Here is a 21,341-nt window from a genome sequence, read left to right as displayed (position 1 = left end):
ACCAAACACATTTTTCCTGTAACTTCTGTTTATGAACTGATACTTTTATAATATAATTAGGATACAACTATATGTAATTCTATTAATCTCTGTCCAAGTGTTCACTAGTTAAAGTATGAAATGTTTCACAAGGATATATCCAAAATTCACACTGCAAGGTTTTTTCACTATATGTCCTGCTTTGAAATACTATTTCAATGCTTCTTGTTCTTTATCCTGCATTTCTACTGGTGCATTTAATAAGATTTGGCTTTCAGATTTAAGTTTCTTCTTTAAAATAAGGAGGATCAGTGCACTTGGGATATAGGACACTCCACGTAATATTGCTGGCAGGCCAAGATAGAGCCACCTGAAATAAAGGATGAGCTTCATTAAATATATGCATTCATGAAAAAATAACAGAACTCGTCAGCATACATTGTTTTGCAACAATTGCCCAGCCACTCTAAAGCTTGTGCCCTGATACTTCTGGATCTCGCAGAAGGTGAATCAATATGAGAACAGAGAATACGTCAGTGTCAGTGAAATGACTGTTTACATCACCCAACTTCAGGCAACTAATTTAGCCAGCAACATTAGCCACCCAGTACCCTTATGGCTTTCTCCACAGGGAAAAGAGAGACCACTGAAAAGGGCAGCTCAGACCACCTGAGTAAAACTTTTGGGTATTCATGAGCTAGCATTCTTCTTCCAAAGCAACCTTAACACAATGTTAAAAGGAATCAGTCTGAGGCCACAAGTTCAACAAGGCTTTTCTTCAAAATTCCCACAGTGCTCCTTGAAGGACTACAGAAGCATGAAGTGTAGTATCCTGGGCCAATTTCCAGTTTGGGTAGCCAAATCCTCTTTATAAATTTCTCCTCTATTTTGATTCAGGTGCTATTTCAACTATTTTCTGTTCAAAGATATTGCATAGACAGCCATTAAACATTTTTCTCACAAGGGCTTACTGCTTTTAATTTTTTTATAAGAATTCAGTGTTTTAAAGTCTGTTCTGAGGAAAGGCCATTAGTGAATGTAATTACGGCACCAGAACATTTCTGTTCAAAGGGTGTTCCAACATCTGTGGCAAAGGTTGCTCTTGACAAATAAAGCCAATGCCAAAGAAAGTGTTGCATCAAATCTCTAATACAGGAGCAGTTTGTCTACTAAGAAAAGAAAAAGAGTGTAAAATTATATCTCTATGCTTGTAATGATACAGTAAGAAGGATAAATTAAAATAAAGTAGAAAATATACCTGTATGTGACAATGTCGTAGATTCTACATGCTCCTTCTCCACCACAAGTCATAGTACCCCACTTCAAGCAAGTGGTATCTATCAAAGCTCCAAAATAAATGGGAGATGGAATTCCAGCTAAAAAGAATATTAGCAACATTTTTGTGAATACCATATTTCTTCTGATTAGCAGATACACTACAGAACCTGTGTTGTTTCTCACCTACTCCATCTGTCCTGTCCTCTTGCAGTGTGAACCATGCTCTCTGTATTTCTTATGCTCTCTCTTCTTCCTTATCCACCTACCCTCAACCAAAGATTTTCTTTCCTGTTGCCTGTTTAACAATATATACATGCTACAATATGGACTGTGATTCCTATTCAAAACTCAACATTTTCTCTCATCAGTGAGAGTGAATGTTGTGTTCAACAAACATACAACAAGAGCGAAGGAATGTAAAATGGCTTTCAGATAAGCAGCAGCTGTAGTCAGCCTATTACCCAGCATACATAAATGCAAACTGAAAGCTGTTCTAATTTGCCATGCTGCCTAGATCTGTAAAAAAACCCCAAATTCTTCCTGCTCAAAGGCACTCCATAGGAGTAGACTCCTGTGCCATGTCCATAGCCCTGATCTTTATCTAACTCTAGATCAGACCTAACTGTGCTTCTGAAGTGTGTTAGAGCTTTTCTTACCAAATACTCTTGAAGCTAGTCCATGGATACCCACTCCAAATGACTTTTCTTCAGGCTTTAGAGACCTGTATGATAATCACATCGTACACCAATCAGTAGAGGTGACATTAATAAGAAATGTTTACCTCTGGTTTTTTTTTTAATCAAACTCTTCATCACATTAGGCCAAAACCATTCTAATTAGAGCATTGGTTGAGTTTGTTATCCTCATTAGGTGATATTTACTGACGTTCCTTAACTAGGACTGCCAAATCACAAAAGGAAAAGCTATCATCCACTTGGACTGAAGCCAGCGCAAAGTGCAAGATAGTTGTGCCTTAATCAACAGCACGTTGATGTGGTCAGTAAACACATGGGTAACACACACCTCTCAATATCTCAGTGCGCTGACTCAGTGGTCCTACATTAATTCAGGATATAGCCAATAGCCAGAAGCAACAACAGGTTATATAGCTGACATGACACTAATGAAACCTCAACACAGCACAGTAATAACGTAAGATCTTTCTATTGTTCCTCCCTCCATACACATACTAACACACTTTTAATTCTTGGGGGTGTTTGACCTCAGAATAAAAAGTCCAGTAGGTTTCATAAGACAAGGACATTTTACTGTACCTTATTAAGACCATGTACCCAGGCATGGCTGCTAAGGAAAAAATGAAGCTGCAGACTAATGACAATATCAAAAAATAATGAAGCATCTTATCACAGTTTTCTTCTCCATCACACTGGCCCAGAATTGCAGAGACATTTTGAGATGAAAACGCTGAGGCTGCAACACAGGTGCAGTTTTCAAATACCTGTCAAAAGAGTATTTTAATCACGCAGACTTGTCAAAACTCACACACTGAATATGAAACTCAGACAGTTGGCACCTAGCTTACTCTCTCCTGCACTTGAGTATGTTAAACATGTGCAGCACTGCACTGCAGCCTCTCTCCCGGTCTGCCAGGCACAGGTCCAACCGTCATCTGTATTTAGTGCATGGGGTTAGAGAGCGGGAGGGAGCTATGGTCCTCTTATGCAGCTGGGACTATGCTTCCTCAAAAAATCCACAATCAAGAGAGCCCTCATATTTCGCAGCACAGCCTGGCTATGTGGTCCTTCCAGTGCCAATAGATCTGACCCTCTTTTTCATGACCTAGCAAGTGGTCTTTCATATGCCAGAAGAAACCAGAGATGTTTGACTGAGGCTGGGTTACAATATTCTCACTCAAACACTTGCTTCTGCTGAAATAATTGAGACTATTGCCAGAATAAGGATTCTCAAATGTCAGCCAAGGTGAGCAAGGGCATCAGTGTCTGGCCCTTGCTATCATCTAATACTTCTTTAAAATATTTGTGAAGTACAAAGGCTTTCTAAAACCTGTATGATTTGGGGTTTTATTGAACTCATTACTTTTGATTGTTTTCAATCTAATTAGAATTTACTATTTTTTAATGGAAAATATATTATTAATTAAGATAATAAAAGTTCTATAATTCCTGGTTACTTTTTTAAATCTACAGAGTAAAAGAGATTATTTAAAGTCCATGCCATAGAACTTCATTTTGGCTGAAATGTTCTTGGGCACTTGTGTTTCCAGCTGGCAATACCTTGAGAATAATTTCTTACTCCATTTTAAGCATTTAAGATTCCTTCAATTATTAGAAGAAATGGAGGCTTCTTCATTATATTCTTTAATTTAAACTTAAACTGATTTTTATATTAAGTTTGGAATTTCTATTGCCACTCAATGAATTTGTCCAACTCTATTTATCACCTTATATATCCAACGAAATGTACATGTATGGATATTTCCCACCCTATATTGATACGGATATTTCTCACCTACTATATTTCATATTTACAGCACAATAAAATGTAAACTTTACCACACTTTTTCCAGTTCCTCTTGAGGCTTTACACCCAGCAAGACAAGGTGACACATAAGTGATTCCATTGTTCCCACAAACAGGGTCCCATATTTTAACTGGGCAGTCACAATCCCTGTTGCAGCCAGCAAGTAGAGTATTTTCTGCATATGAAACTTGCTCTATTCTGAAATACATTTAGAAGATGAATAAATATTTCAGTAATGAAATACCTACAGTAACCCTTTGCAATGCTTAGGATTCTATTCTAGCTCAAGTGTTGATCCAGGGCACAATCCTACACGCTCCTATCCTGGAGTCATGCCTTTCTATCTTTCTATAGGATGATATGTTATGTTATATTATATTAATATTATCAATTCATAGGTAAGTATGCATACCCTACAGCATCTTTCTCATCTATGGCATGTACTTTTTTGATTGTCTACAAGAGTTATATGTATACCTACATGTGCATTTTACAGACACACAACCCTTCCCAATGATTAATGGCAGGCTTCAAATCAAGAAACTGCAGATAAAATATCCTCTGATAACTCAAAGCAATCAAAGTCCACTAAACCAGCGTAAGATAAAAAAAGGATTTTGTCCCTCTGTAATTCCGAAATTGCACTCATGTACTCCTAATTTGATCAACAACTTTTTATTGCTACCTGCAGTTACATGATTTGAATGTATAATTATATTAGTAAAAGAATTAATATGGACATGCAATTGCCTGAGTCTTGATGTGGATGTCTTTTTTAATACACTTTATTGTTTAAAACAGGGATAACAGAAGATAGACCTACTGTCTCATGCAAGTAAAAAGCTTTGAGAGTTTAGATTATGAAAAAAAGTTGCAAAACTATGGAGTCCCTGGCTGATTTTTTACAAGAAAAATCATTCCAGTGTCTTAAGACTTAAGTCCTCTTGTGTCTTGAAGAACATACCCTTCATAGGAAACTGTTAGGCCAGCAACTGGTGAAGTATCACAGACAGTCCAATAGGCAGCAAAGTAGAGAAGGTATTCCAGCAAAGATACCCAAAATGCTATGTTCGCAGCCTGATAGATATTTATCTTGAATTTCTTCATGAATAAGCCTCCAAAAAAATACCCAACGCATATAACTGGTAAGTTGTAAACACCTATTTAAACAAGTGAAACTTCCATGTTAAAATAGAGACCATCAAAGCTACTCATAAGGGAAGACTGTGTTTGGCAAAGGTTCATATAGTGCCTGTGACTGAATATTTTATCTATGGTCAGAAATGGGTTTCTACTAGTTTCCTTGCACACCCAAAACATCTGCCAAAGTCAACAGCAGTTGGGAACTGCTTGGAGAGTGAGCTAGAGGGTAGGACTGAAATGATTCATTGGAAAATTGCAATCTAGAGCTGCAATCTAGTTCTAACACACACAAACATACCAAAAAGAAAGAAAGAAAGAAACAAACAAACAAAACTAAACAGGGTTTCGATACAGCTTCCCTATCTGAGAAAGAAACTCAACAGGAAGATAAGCTAGTGGAGCGTATCTTGGTGCACACTGAGCATCACAGAAAGGAGGAACAGACTTTCAGTTTTGATATGGGATTACTGAACATGCTCTCACACTTTGCTGTTTGATATTTTAATGAAGCAAAGACTGACTGAAAGACATTTAGGAAGTAGTTTTACACAAGCATCATATGGCTTAGTTGGCTTTGCTCAAGGCAACATTAGTTCTCTAACAATACTTCAGTGTAGATGGGCGTGGAGAATGTGAGGAAAAGGGAAGGCTATTAAACCTGAATTTGGATCCTCTCAACATACTCTATATTTCAATACAGAAAACAATCTGTCTGAAAAACCTAGCAGTGCAATGCCAGCGCAACCCAGATAAGATGTATGATAGTTACATGCCTTTGGATGCACAGCTTCAAAACACTGGTAACAGAGGGCAATAGTAATACTTATAAGGTCTGGGACATTCTGTGTGGCAGGTTTTAAAGAAAATTGTGCAGATACTGTGAAAGATGAGCACTGAGTTAAGGAACAGAAGTATAGCTAGATGTATTTTTAGATGATTCTTCTATAGCGAGTAAATAAATTCTAGTCTAATTAAGTCACTGCAGTTAAACAAGGGAACACTGAAAATTTAAGACATGTAGAAGCATAGAAAGGCTCCTACAGTTTCGGATATTTGCTTTGTGCTACAACTACTTGCCATTACCATTTCACAATACATGAACACCTTGTCCTCACTCATAAAAAAAGCTTACAAATGAGAGACAAAAAACCCCAGCTATTTGGTCAGTGCTTTCCTTCCATGGAGTTCTGCATATGAAAGAGGATCTGAGCCTTTCAGAAGGCCCAAGACCAAGACCCGAGGAGTGGAGATGATGGAAAGTGTTGAAGATCACTGGCAATTTTAGCTGTGCGTAGGTTCAATGCATCTACATCTTAAGATTGCTAGTGATGTCGTTTTCATGAACATTAAATCTACCCTCTGCTTTATAGTATACTTTTTAATCAAGATAATATAAACATCGGGGCCATGGTCTCTTGATGTAAATTAACTTAACCTTTTTGAGATCAGTGGTGCAAGTTTCATATCAGCTGAATTTTCTAGGCCAATTCAAAAGATGAGAAGTAGATTATAAAATTCTGCACAGAAAATTAGGAGTTGCTTAGCAGAAAATGCATGATTATTTAGAAATGCTTTGTAGTGTGGAATCTCTCATTTGTAGAAGCATTTGACCTTAGTATGTATATGTGTACATGAACACATATATTTATGTATAAATATAGAGAATTTGCATGGAGACATCACTACTTGGTAGAACAGAGCAAAGCAAAATGCAGACATACCAATTAAAAAGATGGCATCTGATGCAGATTTTCCAAACTGTTGTTCCAGATATTTGGGCATGAAGGATATCATGCCATTGAAGGCACTGAACTGTAAGACAGTTATGCATATAAATAACATATAAACTGGGTTACGAAACAGATCCTTGAGGAAGGGGATGAAATCTGGAATGAAACAATGTAATAAGTTAGTGTGATGCTTTATGAAATGAATCACCCCTTGCTCAGTGTGGCTGAGGCAGGAAGAGGGGAACAGAAATGACTCTTAACTGGATCAGGCTAATTCTTGTGCTTTGCCAGACACCATAGGCCAAAGATTACTTGCTCAGCCCAGGCTAGCCCAATTGTCTCCTCTACACAATGATAACCTCACACACACACATGCATACCAATGCATGCTGCTGCTTATAAAAAAAATCACAGTAATAACCTTATAGTAAAAGTTCCCTGAAACTTCTTAGACATACAGTGACTGAACTTCGCACCTACAGATTTGCAGCAGCAGCTACCCCCCCACCATTCCTACTCCTTTTTCTGTCATCCCATGCCCTCAGAGCATTCACCAAAAACCCTTTCCTGCACCTGGCATGCAAAGGAAGTACAAGGGGGAAGGGGTGCAAATGCAGTATATAGCTGCAACAACCTGCCCCCAGAGACCTGATCACTCATTTTGGTTATTGCTACTCAGTGATGGTGAAGAGGCCTGAAGAAGGACATGACTGCAGTTATTACCACCATACTCTCAAAGTCTGGATCCATGAGTCTTCAGCTAAGTAAGCATCTGAGAAACTAATTTACAGAGGTATTTTATCTGTGTAATGCCTATTAAGTCAGGATCTGAACCATTAAAAAACCCCACAATTCCTCTTTGTCCAACATTCTCTATTAATTAATGTGCTGACCTGTTGTCAGGAAACTCTGCAGAAAAACACAAGCATCTGTAAAACAATGACCATGCTTCGTTGAAAGTGGGCACCACTCAGGACAGATATATATCTTTCAGAAGTAGGCAAGTATCTTACTAGAAGAGGATCTGTATGCAAGTCTTGCAAATTAAGTCAAATATCCAAAATGCTATAAATAGCCTGTATTGTTTATATACACCATGCAGTTTACAATCAGAGCTTTCTGAGGAAGAGATTAATTTCAACTATAAATACTACAATTTTCAACTTGAAATCCTTGGTGATTAAAAAGCTGTCTGAACACGTCCTGGGCAACTGGCTGTAAGTTGCCCTGTTTGAGCAGGGAGTTGGACCAGGTGACCTCCAGAGGTCCCTTCCAACCTCAACCATTCTGTGAAATTAAAAGATTCTTAATTCAGGTTATTCAGGGACAGTGGACATTCACACCAATGCAGGGAGGGAATGATGATGCAAACACAAGCTCTGAAGGGACTCGAGTACTAGGACCCACAGTCTGAGCTAGGAACCTTTCCTCACCAGAGCAGTACTTTATTCATGGATTCATTTAAGGCTACACAACAGCAGCGAAAGGCGTTATGTTTATCAAAACGAAGTTGCAAAATCAGCCAAGATCTAAGTACTCACTCTGAGTATGGTGAATTTGCAGGACTCAGCTTGAAACACCATGGAGAGATAGCTGCACTTGGCACTTACTTTCTGAAAATGAAGATCCTGTCAAGGGGCCCTGAGCTGGGTTTGCAGAATCATGAGACTACTCTGAAGATTGTAGACTTTGACATATTTTATTCACTTACGTTTCCAACTAGCACAAAAAATGGACGAAAAAAACCATCTTCCTACAGATATATAGATTTGAAAGACCACAGATGTGAAAGTTGCCAATGGTAACATGAATAAACGTAAGTCAAATAGATCCTTGTTCAACAGCCATTAAATGTTTATGAGACACTTAAGCACCTGTCAATTCCCTTTTATGGCTTTAAGTTGGACTCAAGAAATGCACAAGACTTGTGCTAGTTTTCTGCTTTTCTGCACAGTGCATGTGGGGTACAAGCAACTAATATCTGCAACTTGTCCACAGCTCACCAAGTTGTAATACTCTTAACCAGATTTCAGTGCATTAATCCTCTACCAGGAAGAAAAGATCCAGATCTACATACACCTGAAATATAGGAAGGGGAAAGGAGCGAATTCAGATCCTGGATCTATGAAATTAGCTTTCTTCCTCTGCAAGGAGCCATTCTAAATCCCTGTGCAAATCCTTTGTACTACAGAGAGCTGAAAAACAGAGTATGCATTTCATACCTTGGACCCATCTTTACTTACAAAAATACACAGACATAGTTCACATCTTAAGGACTAAATTAAGAAGGAAATAAAATATACTATAACTTGCCTTTAGCAATTTCATACATGGTCTGTTTGGCTTCATTTTTATCATTTTCTTGCAATGGTGCTACACTTTTTTCACTCATCTCCTCAGGTTCATTGATTTCTCCTTCCTTCACCAGTGACTTGGGCAAAAACCAAAAAGGTATTCCCGCAAGAAGATTCAGTGATGCACAAATCAAAATGCCCAGCCACCATGCTCCAACCCAGCGGGCATCAGTAGCTGTTATAGTTATGTCCTCTATAAAAAAAACAAACAAACAAAACACCCCCCCACATCTTATATTAGTTTAGAAACATCCTTTGCTGTCATTGTGTGTTTTCCTAGTCATCTCTGATGTGATATATTAAAAGCATTTTAAAGATTCTTAAAATGAGGCTGATAAAAGAGAATAGTCTCCAGTCTTCTTTTCTAATGTTGCTGATTTTCTGGCAAATTTCAGTGTTTTGTATTAAATTAATTCTAGTCCTTTCCTATGTCAAGCCAGATGACACAATTTTTCATCAAATAATTTATATGCAGATTCATTTGTGTATGTGTGAATTCAGGCCTTTTGTTGAATACTATACACAAATTTCCCATTCTAAAAGAAACACCAGCAAACTCAGATAAAATAAAGACATCTCATATAAGCCAATAAATATCTTTTAGTGCTGATAAATATACCATCATGCCTACCGATTTATAGGTAAGATTCTATATATTCATCCATTACCTGCATCTACTGATCCCAGATCAACAAACAGTTCTGCACAGAATGATGCCAACAAGAAACCAAGGAAGGGGCCTATTACAGTTGCTGTATGCAGACATCCTGAAGTATGAAAAGGAAAAAATATACTAAATTAGAACCCAGACATAATTATTTTCTTGGAATGGTTATCTATGGCTAGAACAGCTCTATTGAATAGAAGTTTGTGCCTAAAAGTGGCCTTATGTCAACAAGTTCATCTCTAGGTAAATTACAAGTTCTACAGTATTATTACTTTGATAAGGCAATAACGTCTGTCTTCTCTCTCCCTTTATTGGACTGAAGAGGGAGTCATAATAACCCTCTCTTTTGCTTTTGATAATGTGTGTGTTTGTTTGGGGGAGGGGAATTATCACAACAGGGTAGATTTACCCAGGTAGAAAGGTGAATTCTCTGCTTTGGCAAAATCCTCCAAATATGAAATGCCTAAAGGCATGATGGGAGTTTCACCCATTCCTCGTACTATGTTTCCAACCATCACAAATACCCACAGCAAGGACCCAGGCTCTTTTTCACACTCTGTGAACAAAATAAGAAGCCAGAATTAATGTTTTAATTCTAACTATTAATTGAATTCTAGAGACAAAGAATTGACTAACGGCTTAAACTTTGGTGCGTAGTCTGTCCTGTAAAACTGGGAAATAAGTAGTTGAGATACTTGGAAGGCTCCAGAACTGGAAGAACCTGTTGCACTTGCTGGAGTAGTGTTTAAATCTCTTCCCTCTCCATTGTCCAACCACCTGGCAGTCCAACCACTGCATAACCTCGGCCCTTCCCTTTATTCATTTCCCTCACCAAAAATGCCGTTCTCATGTCAGTGAAGAGAAGACAGCATCTGAACATCAGTGTTGAAGGGATGAAAAATCATGCCTGACTAATCTGATCACCTTCTACAACGAAGTAATACTTTCTGTCGACATGGAGAGGACAGTGGGTGGTTTTCACCTGGACTTCAGCAAAGCATTTGCCACTGTTTCCGATAGCCTCCTCCTAGACAAACTGGCAAGATACAGACTGGATGGACAGTCTGTGAGATGGGTGGGAAATTGGCTCCAAGGCCACACTCAGAGGATGGTGATCAATGGCTTCTACTCAGGCTGGCAGCCTGCTACCAGTGGGGTCCCCCAGGGGAAGTGGGATCTATGTTTTTGCTCTATTTCTCATGCTTTTATTTCTTGTGTGGTACAATGAAAAAGCATCCTGATGCCTTTTACCCATTGTCCAAATACATTTCCCACCTCCTCAAGGTATCATAGTATTTCAAGTCAAAAAGAGGAACATTTGTGAGAGCAACCTGGTATTATATTTCCCCAAAGTGAACTGGCAGGGAGGTTAACCCAGCTGTTTGGATACTGTGAAAACTGCATGAAAAAAAGCTACAGGTCTGGAGTCACAGACTAAAGAAACAAGAAGTCTAGGAAATTTTCTGACCTCTAGTTTTTATGTCTGCAAAAAGTACTGATCAAAAGCAGGACCCTGAAATAATTGCTAATAAAAATAAAATCCTATTTACTTAAACACTGTAAAAACTGAGGAAAAAGTATTAGTAGACATAGGAAGAGTCATACCTATTGATGGTTCCTCTGTAGGTAAAGAGAACAAGCTTTGATTAACAAGGCACAGAGGCATGACTGAAAAATTCTCCCGTTGTGAAATACTGCTTTCAATACGATACCTGTTTGAATCAAAGGAAAGCATGTATACATTAAGAAGAAATATATCGGAACCACCTCACAAATCTGTACTTCAGTAATGAAGCTACCTATAAGAAGAGCATGTATCTATAGGACGAAGGTAACCCACGTCAAAAGTCAGCTGAACCTCAGGAACAAATCAGACTAGGAACTGTAGCAGGGAATCAACCCAGTGTTTTATCCAGACTGTTATCTAGCCTCTAACATAATCTTGTAAAAGATGCTTCAGGAGGAGTTGATGAAATAACCGAATGAAATCCCTTGTACCATCTTCTCTCTCCTACTCTTTTTACATTCTAATCCAATTTACAGCTTAAGCAGAGGGTGCTACCAAGGCTGTCAGAGCCATACCACATTGGACATAACAAGATTAGAGGATCTTCTTTTCTCAAAAGAAATCTCACTGATTAAAATATAGACAAGCCAAGCAAAAAATAGCAAAAAACTGTTTAAAGAATCATTATAGTCTGTAAAGGCCTTGCCAACACAATGATCAGGTATGAGCTGTCATCCAGGCTCCAGACCAAAGACATCTGTAAAAATCATTTTGTATTGCCCATCCAAGCAGATAAGAGCTAGTAGTGTAATGTGACAGTATCACAGGTCACTCTTTCTTCAGAGTCCACACAAGAGGTAGCACAAGGATGAAGGCAAAGGCAAGGGAAGGTGCCCAGCACAGGAGTGACTCTCCTCAGGAAGTGATGACTGACTTCTGAAGCCATCTCAGAAGCAAAACAAAACAAGCTACTCTACAATTATCACTTCGTACTCATGCTCAGCAGTGTCTCTCTCAATAAGCAATAGTATTTCAGTGGAAGAAGTTATGGATTAAGGCAAGTAAGGATCACAGAAGCTGTTGAGAGCTAAGCAAAATACTCACCTTCCAAACAGGAAATGAGGAAGTGATATCAAAAGACATCCAAATGACAGAATTGTGCAGCCCAAAGCAATTATTCTGGGTCTGTGAAGCTTTGCTCCAAAGTAACTCACAAATGCTATCAGCAGCAAGTTGCCTGCAAAAAGAACCTGGTTCATATTTACAGACCAAGGCATACTTCTATCTTTTGAAGTGTGACACAGATTTGAGTATACCTTGTTACTTCAACATCTGTTACTTCTCTTGTCTTGTAAAAACTGTACCTAGACAGAGAACTGCCAAAATGATGCACTAATTCCCTGCTATCTGTTATCTTTTTCTAGAAGAGTTATACCATATGGACAGAACATGAGAACAGAAGGCAGAATGGAAAAGAGAACATGGTGAGAGAGATTTTTGACTGCACCTATGTGGAGACGAAATTTTTACTTTACACAGAGACCGGGCCCAGGGGCAGCAGAGTAATAGCTGTTTTAGGAAGTTATTCTCCTAGGATACCCTATTTTGTAATGTGTGGGAAAATACAGAAGTATATATCCAAGTAGTTTTGTACTGAAAATAATAAACACAAGATGACGTACAGAGAAAAAAGGAATAATGAATTAATATTAATTTCAGTAATAGTTTGGGAGGAATAAAAAAATACAGATTTGTGTACCTAGTACCATTTAGAAATACAAATGTGCTAAAAATCTTCATTCCCTTCTCCACTTTCACTTCAGAATCAGTGATTTTCTCTACTCTTCATTTATTGCTATGCAACTAAGAAAAGAATCAAGCTTCGTGTTATGAATCAGGACCCATAAAAATAGCAATTTAGTAATTGTACACCTACTAATTTTGTGATCTTTTTGTCAAAAGAACAAAACCATGTCTCTGAGTGATGAGCATCATGCTCTGAAAGAAGATAACATCTTTTTTTATGCATGATTGCTAGACAGACTGTGTTGAACCAGTGGCCTGAATGACACTTCAGGATGTACACTTATGTACACTTATGATGGTCCTAATACGTTACTTATGTCTGCTACATATACTGACTCTTAATAATTTCAAATATTACTATGATTATTCACAGTTATTGTACATCCTTGGAGATAAGAATGCCACAACTTGTTATAGAAAAGTGCATATGAGAGGATAATTTGTTTAAAATATTATGCCTTTTACGTACTACTTCATTAATTTTAGCCATTTCATATTTCTTAAAGTCTCCACCTTATCAAAGGCAAGAATATATTCTGGGTATTCCTTCTCTATCATAACTTTGAGGTACCCCACCAGACTGCTTTGCAGGCAGCAGCTCAGTGTTGCCAACAGTTTCTTCTTCTTGCACATGCAGGTATAGGAGACCAGGAAGGCGGGGAGAAGGAGCCTTGCCCTCTCTCCCCACCGGTGTATATCAGCCTGTGCAGACCATTTCCTCGGATAAGCCAGGGGTAACAAAGATCCACATTGTGACTTTAAGGGTATAAATGACATCCCCTGAGGATCTCTACTGAGATGGGTTTGAAGCTATCAAGCTTTTTGTTTGGCTTTTTTTGACAATGACAAGACATAAGCTTGTCACTGGGCAATAAAACTCACCAATAGGTAAGGTAAGGGTCACTATAAAAGTAGAACTGGAAACTTTCTTTGCAGTTGTACAGGTACAAAATCTTGAAATACTATTGAGTTTGAGTAAGGGGACAATCCACTTCAACCAACTTTGAGGTCATTGATTAAAAGAAATGTAAAATGCTAAATATGACCTTAAATTCTAACAAAGTTTATAAAATCTTTCTGTTTTGTTCAGAGATTCAATACAAAGCTCATAAACTAGTTCTATTTTATTAGTTGTTCTGTCATATCTTACGATAGTGCAGTAATTAGCTGAACCAGCTTTTAAACCTAAACTTCCTTATTTAAGTTGTCCTGTTAGTTTCCAAGGCACTAAATGTGTAAGTACCAATGGAAACGGTAGGATAGAGTTGGTCACTATTGTCAACATACAGTAATTGAGAGATTGCTATGGACATGAGAGTTGCTAATACATGCTCAGCCAATGTATTATACTTTCAAAGAATAAGAAATATTAAAATGAGCAATTACCAATTTCAAAGCTTCCACTAATGATCCCCACTAAAGAAGCTGGAATATTAAATTGTTTCTCTATCTGTGTGTACATGCTGTTCATGTAAGCACCAGACATCGTTTTACCAACAAATGCAAGTGATAGTGCCAGCAGAAATACCTAGGAAGGAAAGAGGAGAATGCATAAAGGATTCAAAATTACATATTTAGGAATATTCCATGGTTATTTTCCTCACCAAAAATGTGTTTCCAGGTAAAACAAGTGAACAGTTCTGTTCCACTGATGCATGTTTAAATCCCATCACCTATCCTTGCCCACAGAGTTATGGCTTCACTAAACCATCCCACCCACCACCACCCCCCAAAAAAGAAAGAATTTTATTCTTCACCTGTTCCCATTGACCAAGCCTGTCTTGAGAAACCTTAAGCCCCATTTCCCTAGCCAAGCCAGGCGCAGCACAGCCTCTCCCACCGTGTGTCTGCTGCAAGATTGCCATCTGCAGGACCGAATAACGTCTGCAGCCAGACCAGGATGCAAAGACCATCGCACCCTTTGCTTATCTGAGTGACAAATTACTTGCAGAACTAAGATGGTTTCCTTTGATCGAATTACTTGATTGAGTATCTGCTCTCCCTTCTCAGTAGAGGTCACGAGCCCAGAACAAGTCATTTGAAACAGAAAGAGTAAATAGTGTGTCCTTTTTATAAGAATCTAGTGGCAATTGACAGTAAGAAAATAAATATGAATATATGCAGTAGTATTCAAATTCTTTTAATGTTAGGGTTCTTAATAAACAGTATTTATGAAATTAAATCAATTGTATTTTTAAATACATCTGCTGCAAATGCTAAAAAGCTAAGTAAGGTATTTGGTCTTTGAATTACTATTAAAAACAAGCTATTTTACAACCTTTTATAGCGCTTCTTGACAACTTGAATAGTCTAGGGCACATCAACAGGCAATTTTTACTGCCATGTCACAATCGGTAAGACTCATTTCACAGGTTTAAGAAGAAATGGTAAACATGTCAGACTAGGGGGATTACACAAATTCAGAGGTGGAGCTTCAAAGGTGCAATCAACCATACCTCCAACACATCACAGAGTGCAAAGTTCAGGGACATAAAAAGCAACACATGATTGCTTACAAATTTGCTTGACCTCAGCTAAGGCATTAAGGATAACGAAAGAAACAGAGCTTATCTATTCATTTAGTCTGGACTGTAGCTTCTACTAAACCACTATGAGTGCAAGCAATTACAGTTGTGCATTCGTACAAAATTGCTCAAACATTTCTGTACCTTCAGCTTGGAAATGCAGCAGAATTTGTCCCCTGCACGTGGCTTCTCAGCTTCTTTCATGTTGCCTTTTTTAATTGATCCCAATGTCTGTTTCTGAGTCTGTCCAAGGATCCCATTACAGTGTTGAAAAAAAGGAAAGAAAAAGAAACATTTTTGTCCCATGTTTGCAAAAAATCAGATGCCTTCTAAGATGATATTTGAGCCTCTTCCTTAAATAATTGCAAATGGATTTCCACAAAACTAGATTCTAACAAAAGCTACAAGCCTATACGGTTTATTCTACTCAAGAAGATTTGACACGTGAATGTCAACAATATAACAGCTAGCTATTTCTCATCAGATACTGAATGCTGTCAGCAGCATACAACCTGTAAGCAAAGAACAGAGAAAAGAGAGGTTCTGAGGGCAAGGTAGTTTGTCTGTAATACAGCTTTACAGTCCTCTTCACAAGCATGTGGTACTAACCACTGTGGGAGACAGGACTATGAAGACCTATACATCTGACTGATGTCTCCATGGTCTTTATTTACTATGCCTGTCCTTGCTAGCCATAAAAAACACATTTAGTTCTTTCTGCATGTTCTGTTGAGCCCTCCCCTCTTCCACTGGCATCAATGTAAATCTGTTAATTTTAATAGAAACTGTATTGGAGACCAATCTCTTGACATTAAAATCAGAAGGAGAAAAAAATAAAACCAAAACCACCATACAACTTAAGTTCTAAATGGAAACAAACCAGACTCCATTCTGCTTCCACTCCCAAGATCTGCAAAAACATCCCTCTCTATTTGTCTGCCTATTTTTAGTTATTTCTATCTCAACTTCATGGTTAGAGCTTCTGGTAGTGCTAAACCACCTGTTTTCTTACACATCTTACATATTTCCCAAGAATGTGTTCAGAGAAAGAGCAATATACTCCAGGGACTGGGAATATACTTACCTGTAAAAGCTCCTACATATCTGAGGGTTAGCACAGAGTTAAACAGGGAGAACACCAGTTTAAAGATTTATCTCTGCCACAAAGGCTTCATTATATCAAGTTATTAAATACAGTTCCCTCTGCCTGATGGGGTAAGCTGAAGAAAACCAGGGCAAGTCAAAGCCTTACCTTATAGTCGGGATGGATATAGGGTAATTTCCTCTTTTTCGTCTTGGATATACTTTCTGAGTACAATCTTGCAGCACCTGCTCTTCTCTGTTTTCCACTTCATGGAGCCATGGCTGGGAAGGAAGCTGTCCTTGACAAGCCCACCAATAGGACTGATTTGCCTGTCACGTTCTTCATCCCAACACCCTCTCAGTCAATCTCTTCAAACACTAATTTCTACAACAATGTTAATCCTCTCAAATGTGTTTCTTAACTAACTTGATTCCTAGCAAATTCATGGGCATTAACTCCTTCTACAGCTACCTCCTCATTTTCAGTCTCTAAAAATGTCATGCAGTATTATAGCATTCCTGGAAATACTTACTTTACAATGAGGCGTAGGTGGTCAGCAACTCAGACAATTAACTATGATATATAAGTAGTTTGTGTTTCTGCTTTGCTTAAGGACGCTTGCACAAACTGTGTCCAATCACAGTATTACACTGTGCTTATACAGCTTTGTACTTTCTTTGCAATTTGGCATAAAATTTTATATCCCAGGGAGTTGTTTATGTCTTATCTTAATACTGCTTTATTCAGACTGTAGCCCACCAGTGATGCCAAAATGTGAGCAACAGAACAAAGATTGCAGTCTCCTATGTCTGTCCTCTTCTACTCCTAGGAGTTGGCAATGGAATTCTGTCCCTTACTATACCAACCCCTGCATTGCACTAACATACACAAGGAACATCATCTGGCGAGTTACAGGTTTTCTCTTCAGGTGCTAAAAGAAACCAGCCAGCAACCTCTGCCCAAATTTCTCTTGGGGCATCAGAAACATCACACTGCCCTTCATACAATTACAGATGGCAAAATGGCAATGTTTACCTTTACTTATTATTATGTTCCCTCAAAGCATAAATTATGGTAGAAAAAAATGCATTGCAATCCATTTTTTACTGGGAAGATTATTAATTGAATAAAAAAATAGACAGAATTATTATTTTCAGCTTTGTTCCTAAGGTTGCTTTCCCCAGCTTTAAAATATTATTGTGGTCACACTTGGTCAAATGGAACTGAAGCAAACGCAGACTAACAGTCTAGATTATCAGACAGATGTAGGTGCATAACTCACTCAGCTCAGGTGCATTTACACCACACTTTAAATCTAGGTTAGAACTCAGACTACCATTTCTGTGCCTAAAGAGGAACCAATAGTGTTTCCACTCCCTTCTCCCATCTCCCTGCTCTCCATTGTACATTCTTGTTGCTCACCTTGCTTCCACTTCTGGGCTCTCCAGACTCTTCTTCAAACCTCTTTAATTCATTAAACAGGCAGAAAATTCATTCAGGAAAAAGATTGCTTACCAGGCAGCGAGTTGATTTGGCCTGCAGAATTGTTCAACAAGTGTCAGACCCACATAAGCAAAAGAGCAGGAAAGTGGAGCCAAAACATGAGAGGAGAGGAGAAAGTGGGAGTGAAAGAAGAGTAGGAAAGGATGGAGAGTGAAACCTGCCCATCTGAGCACCAGTGATGTGTTATGTCACCTCAAATATTTGTGGAACTATGATCTCAAGCCCTAACCTAAGCTGCCCAAGGCCAGCCCTGAACACAGCTGGCCTCATAGGATCAGCACAGCCATAAGGAAATTATCTCCTTCAGTGAACATCAATCAGTATCTCTTTAGCCAACAGCAAGAGGAAAGGCAGCTTATGCTACTAGGATAGTCACATTGTGACTGTTCTGTAACCACTTGAGGAATTTGCACAGGCCAGGTGAGACTATATATTTATGCAAAAGCTTGCCCTTGGGTTCTGACTGACCTACCAGCTATCATGTAAACACCTACACTTGAATCCTTCTCAAAAGCCTGCAATGTCCACTGAAATTTCAGGGAAAAGGTCAATAAAATCCTTCCTTACTGGATCTCACTCCTTCCACTTCTGCACTGAGTTGGGAACATATTTATGGCAGGCTAAGAAGTTAGTTAGCAATAACACCATAACTGCCTCTGCCAGCCGTCTCCGCTACTGGACTAAATTTCCACAGGCAACCAGAAAGACAGACAAGTAATCAGAAGACTTGTCTCTAGAAGACACCCACTTTACATAGTGCACAAAGAACTAAAGCACACAGCACAGACAGTTTTTGGAGAGGCTACAGCTACAAAGCAGTTGTAGGAAGTACAGCATCTGATGTATCATGGGCTGAACAAGGTTGCCTTAATAACAAAGCAAACACATCCTGTGTGGATCAAAGCAGGCTTATTCAGTGTAGCTGACAACAGCAGGCAGGCTAGCATCGAGACGCGAGTTTGGACCCATTTGTCCTACACAAACCTGCAAATACATTTTATAGTTTTAAACCACGTTTCACCTTAGCTAACCAATAAAAAGAACAAAAGAACACAAATATCTGGATTTAAATGTCTATGAAGCAGTATTCTGCAAGTTGCCTTGCCTGAGTCCCAAGGGGACATCCTATTTTCACTGTAAAATGCATCTTTCGTTTGGCTCAGCTTAGTCATATGGGTAAACTGCTAAGTCCTTGTTTGGTTTACAAACAGGATTAAAAATCACGAGGTGATTTTTATAATTTTTTATAATTGCCAAGCAGAAGGCAATTATAGTGTCAAAATTTTTAACTAATTTATTTTTCCCATTGCAAAAAGCATTTTGAAATCTTGTTTTACTAGCCACACTGCAAACTGTTACTCAAATGCAATTACACTAATGTTAGACTGAGACAAAGGAAAATATTCTCATGGTGAAATAATTAGGTACTTACAGTTTTGAAAAGGTTTTCAGAAGGAATGACTGATGTACGCTTAAACTTTGACTTTTATTCTAAATTGTTGAAAATTAACCCAAGTATACTTACTGCAGAATTTGTATTTTTGCCAAATGGTTTCAGCTGTGCATTTTAGAGTACTCACTCAGATGTGAAAGACACAGGCTGAGCTCTTTGTTAGAAAAAAATTAAGCCCTTCTCTTTCTCTTCCCTGACAAAAAAGGCCAAGAGCTACAGCAGTGTCAGATCCCTGAGCATGAAGTGCTGACACTCCTGCCCACTGAAGACATCCAGAGAGTGCTCGCCAAGCAAGAAAGGAACTTTAAGATTGCACATAACTGTAGATTTACAGGCTAAGCGGTGTCCTAGGAAAACATCAGGTCAGGCTGGAAGACAGGAATGAATTTGTGTTTCTCATGTCTTGAGAGGGCATTTAAGCCCTGAGTTAGTGAATGGAAAGCAGCACAGGCATAATAATTGGCCTCTTTGTGCTGTCTTGGAATGATTTGGAAGAAAGTGTAGCCCTTTCCAAGCTGGTATAAAGCAGTTGGAGGCTCAGCTGTAGGGCAGAACTGAGTCTGAAACAAAAGTGGAGAAAATTGCCTCCGCCACTGAAGCACAGAGGCATAATATCACTCTTTTTGGCATTCCCAGCTGCTGATCTTCAGTGTTTCTTGTCAGTGTAACAGCCTTTCTGGATGTATTTTCAAAATGTCCAAGTTTAACTACCTGCTATATAACTGGTGTGTTGTTAATTCTAGAAGAGGACGAAGATCCTAATAATTAGACACTGCAACATTCACTAGGAGCACCATTTCCTCAGGGACTATTGTTGAGTGATGAGGGTTCACCATGCAAAAGTGAAAGATAAAAAAGCCACCCATAGTCACATAGCTGCTGTGGTTGTCCTACAGGCTGCATGCTGCTAGTTGCTGATTACTGGACATCACAAAATCAGATAGTAGTTTGACCAAGCGTAAATAGTTCTAGCTAAGGTAACAAGAAGAAATCATGTGACTTTGATCAAATCAGGTAGACATCACATCTAAGAATCAGTAGATTCTTCAACCACTGGTGCTGAAACAGGTTTTATCTGTGACCTTAAGTCTCTTGTTGACACTTGTGTTTATCTCCCTCACAGAAATAGCTACTAATGCACATGAAAAGCCTAAACGCAAGGTCTAAAAAGTGTGGTGAGGGTGGGATTGGGATTAGTGAATGCCTGGCTTTGAGCACAGCCTCCAGGGCAGTGTTTCTCAGCTTTCTGAGGGAGCATGCAGCCTTCCTGAAAAACCTTCATGGACTACCACATACCCTGTGTGGTTATGCTGCTGAGAGGGGGAAATAACACACCAGCAAGATACTTGGCATTTTTGTTACACAGTATGTTTTTGTCTCACAAACTTAGAACTCCACTGCTGTACTGAAAAACATTTTGTAGACCCTCTGCTAATGCCTCACAGACCACTGGTGGCTGAGGGTCCTGGCCTGCTCTGGCCTGCTCAGTGCTGCACCAGAGCATGAGGTAAGGCATTTTCCCCTGTTATTTCTTATAATAAAAGTTCACAATTGTAAATTTCTGAGAGTATACCTTCTCAGTTCTCACACACTAGAAAATTACTCAAGTAAAAATCTATTAACATGCTTCCAACATGTGAAAAGTCTTGTTCTCCCTCAGAAAATATGCATTTCATAAGAGCTATAGTGCTGCTCTCTGTTCTCACTTCATGATGGTCTCCAAATCACACCTGATGGCTATTTCTACTGGGATTTTGCTTATACAGTTTAACTAGAAATAGAAATTCTATTTCCACCTTTGATTTCCTTT

At 38.7% G+C, this 21,341-nt stretch overlaps 1 protein-coding gene across 1 annotated transcript; it reads right to left on the bottom strand.

Annotated features, from left to right (window-relative positions):
- Nucleotides 1–26: 26 nt before the first annotated feature.
- On the bottom strand, nt 27–15,728 carry LOC126047690 (solute carrier organic anion transporter family member 1A2-like). The gene is made up of 14 exons (XM_049821663.1): nt 15,636–15,728; nt 14,353–14,494; nt 12,265–12,397; nt 11,259–11,365; nt 10,063–10,209; nt 9,655–9,753; nt 8,946–9,179; nt 6,624–6,788; nt 4,724–4,919; nt 3,792–3,957; nt 2,532–2,716; nt 1,914–1,978; nt 1,238–1,355; nt 27–349 (listed from the first exon to the last, which is right to left on the bottom strand). The coding sequence occupies exons 1-14, from the start codon at nt 15,693–15,695 to the stop codon at nt 190–192; spliced, it is 1,977 nt and encodes a 658-aa protein (XP_049677620.1). The 5' UTR covers nt 15,696–15,728; the 3' UTR covers nt 27–189.
- Between the last annotated feature and the right edge of the window lie 5,613 nt (nt 15,729–21,341).

This window comes from Accipiter gentilis, chromosome 18 (genome assembly GCF_929443795.1).
Source record: "Accipiter gentilis chromosome 18, bAccGen1.1, whole genome shotgun sequence".
Lineage (NCBI taxonomy): Eukaryota > Metazoa > Chordata > Aves > Accipitriformes > Accipitridae > Astur > Astur gentilis.
This window is presented reverse-complemented; position numbering and strand designations above follow the sequence as displayed.

What these genes read in the sequence shown, in the direction of transcription:
- LOC126047690 (XM_049821663.1), bottom strand. Translation starts at nt 15,695, where the DNA reads ATGAAAGAAGCTGAGAAGCCACGTGCAGGGGACAAATTCTGCTGCATT. An exon ending in GAATTCACCTTTCTACCTGG is followed by an intron (nt 9,754 to 10,062) that starts GTAAATCTACCC and finishes TTCATACTTCAG; the next exon opens with GATGTCTGCATACAGCAACT. An exon ending in AGATGCCATCTTTTTAATTG is followed by an intron (nt 4,920 to 6,623) that starts GTATGTCTGCAT and finishes TTGTTTAAATAG; the next exon opens with GTGTTTACAACTTACCAGTT.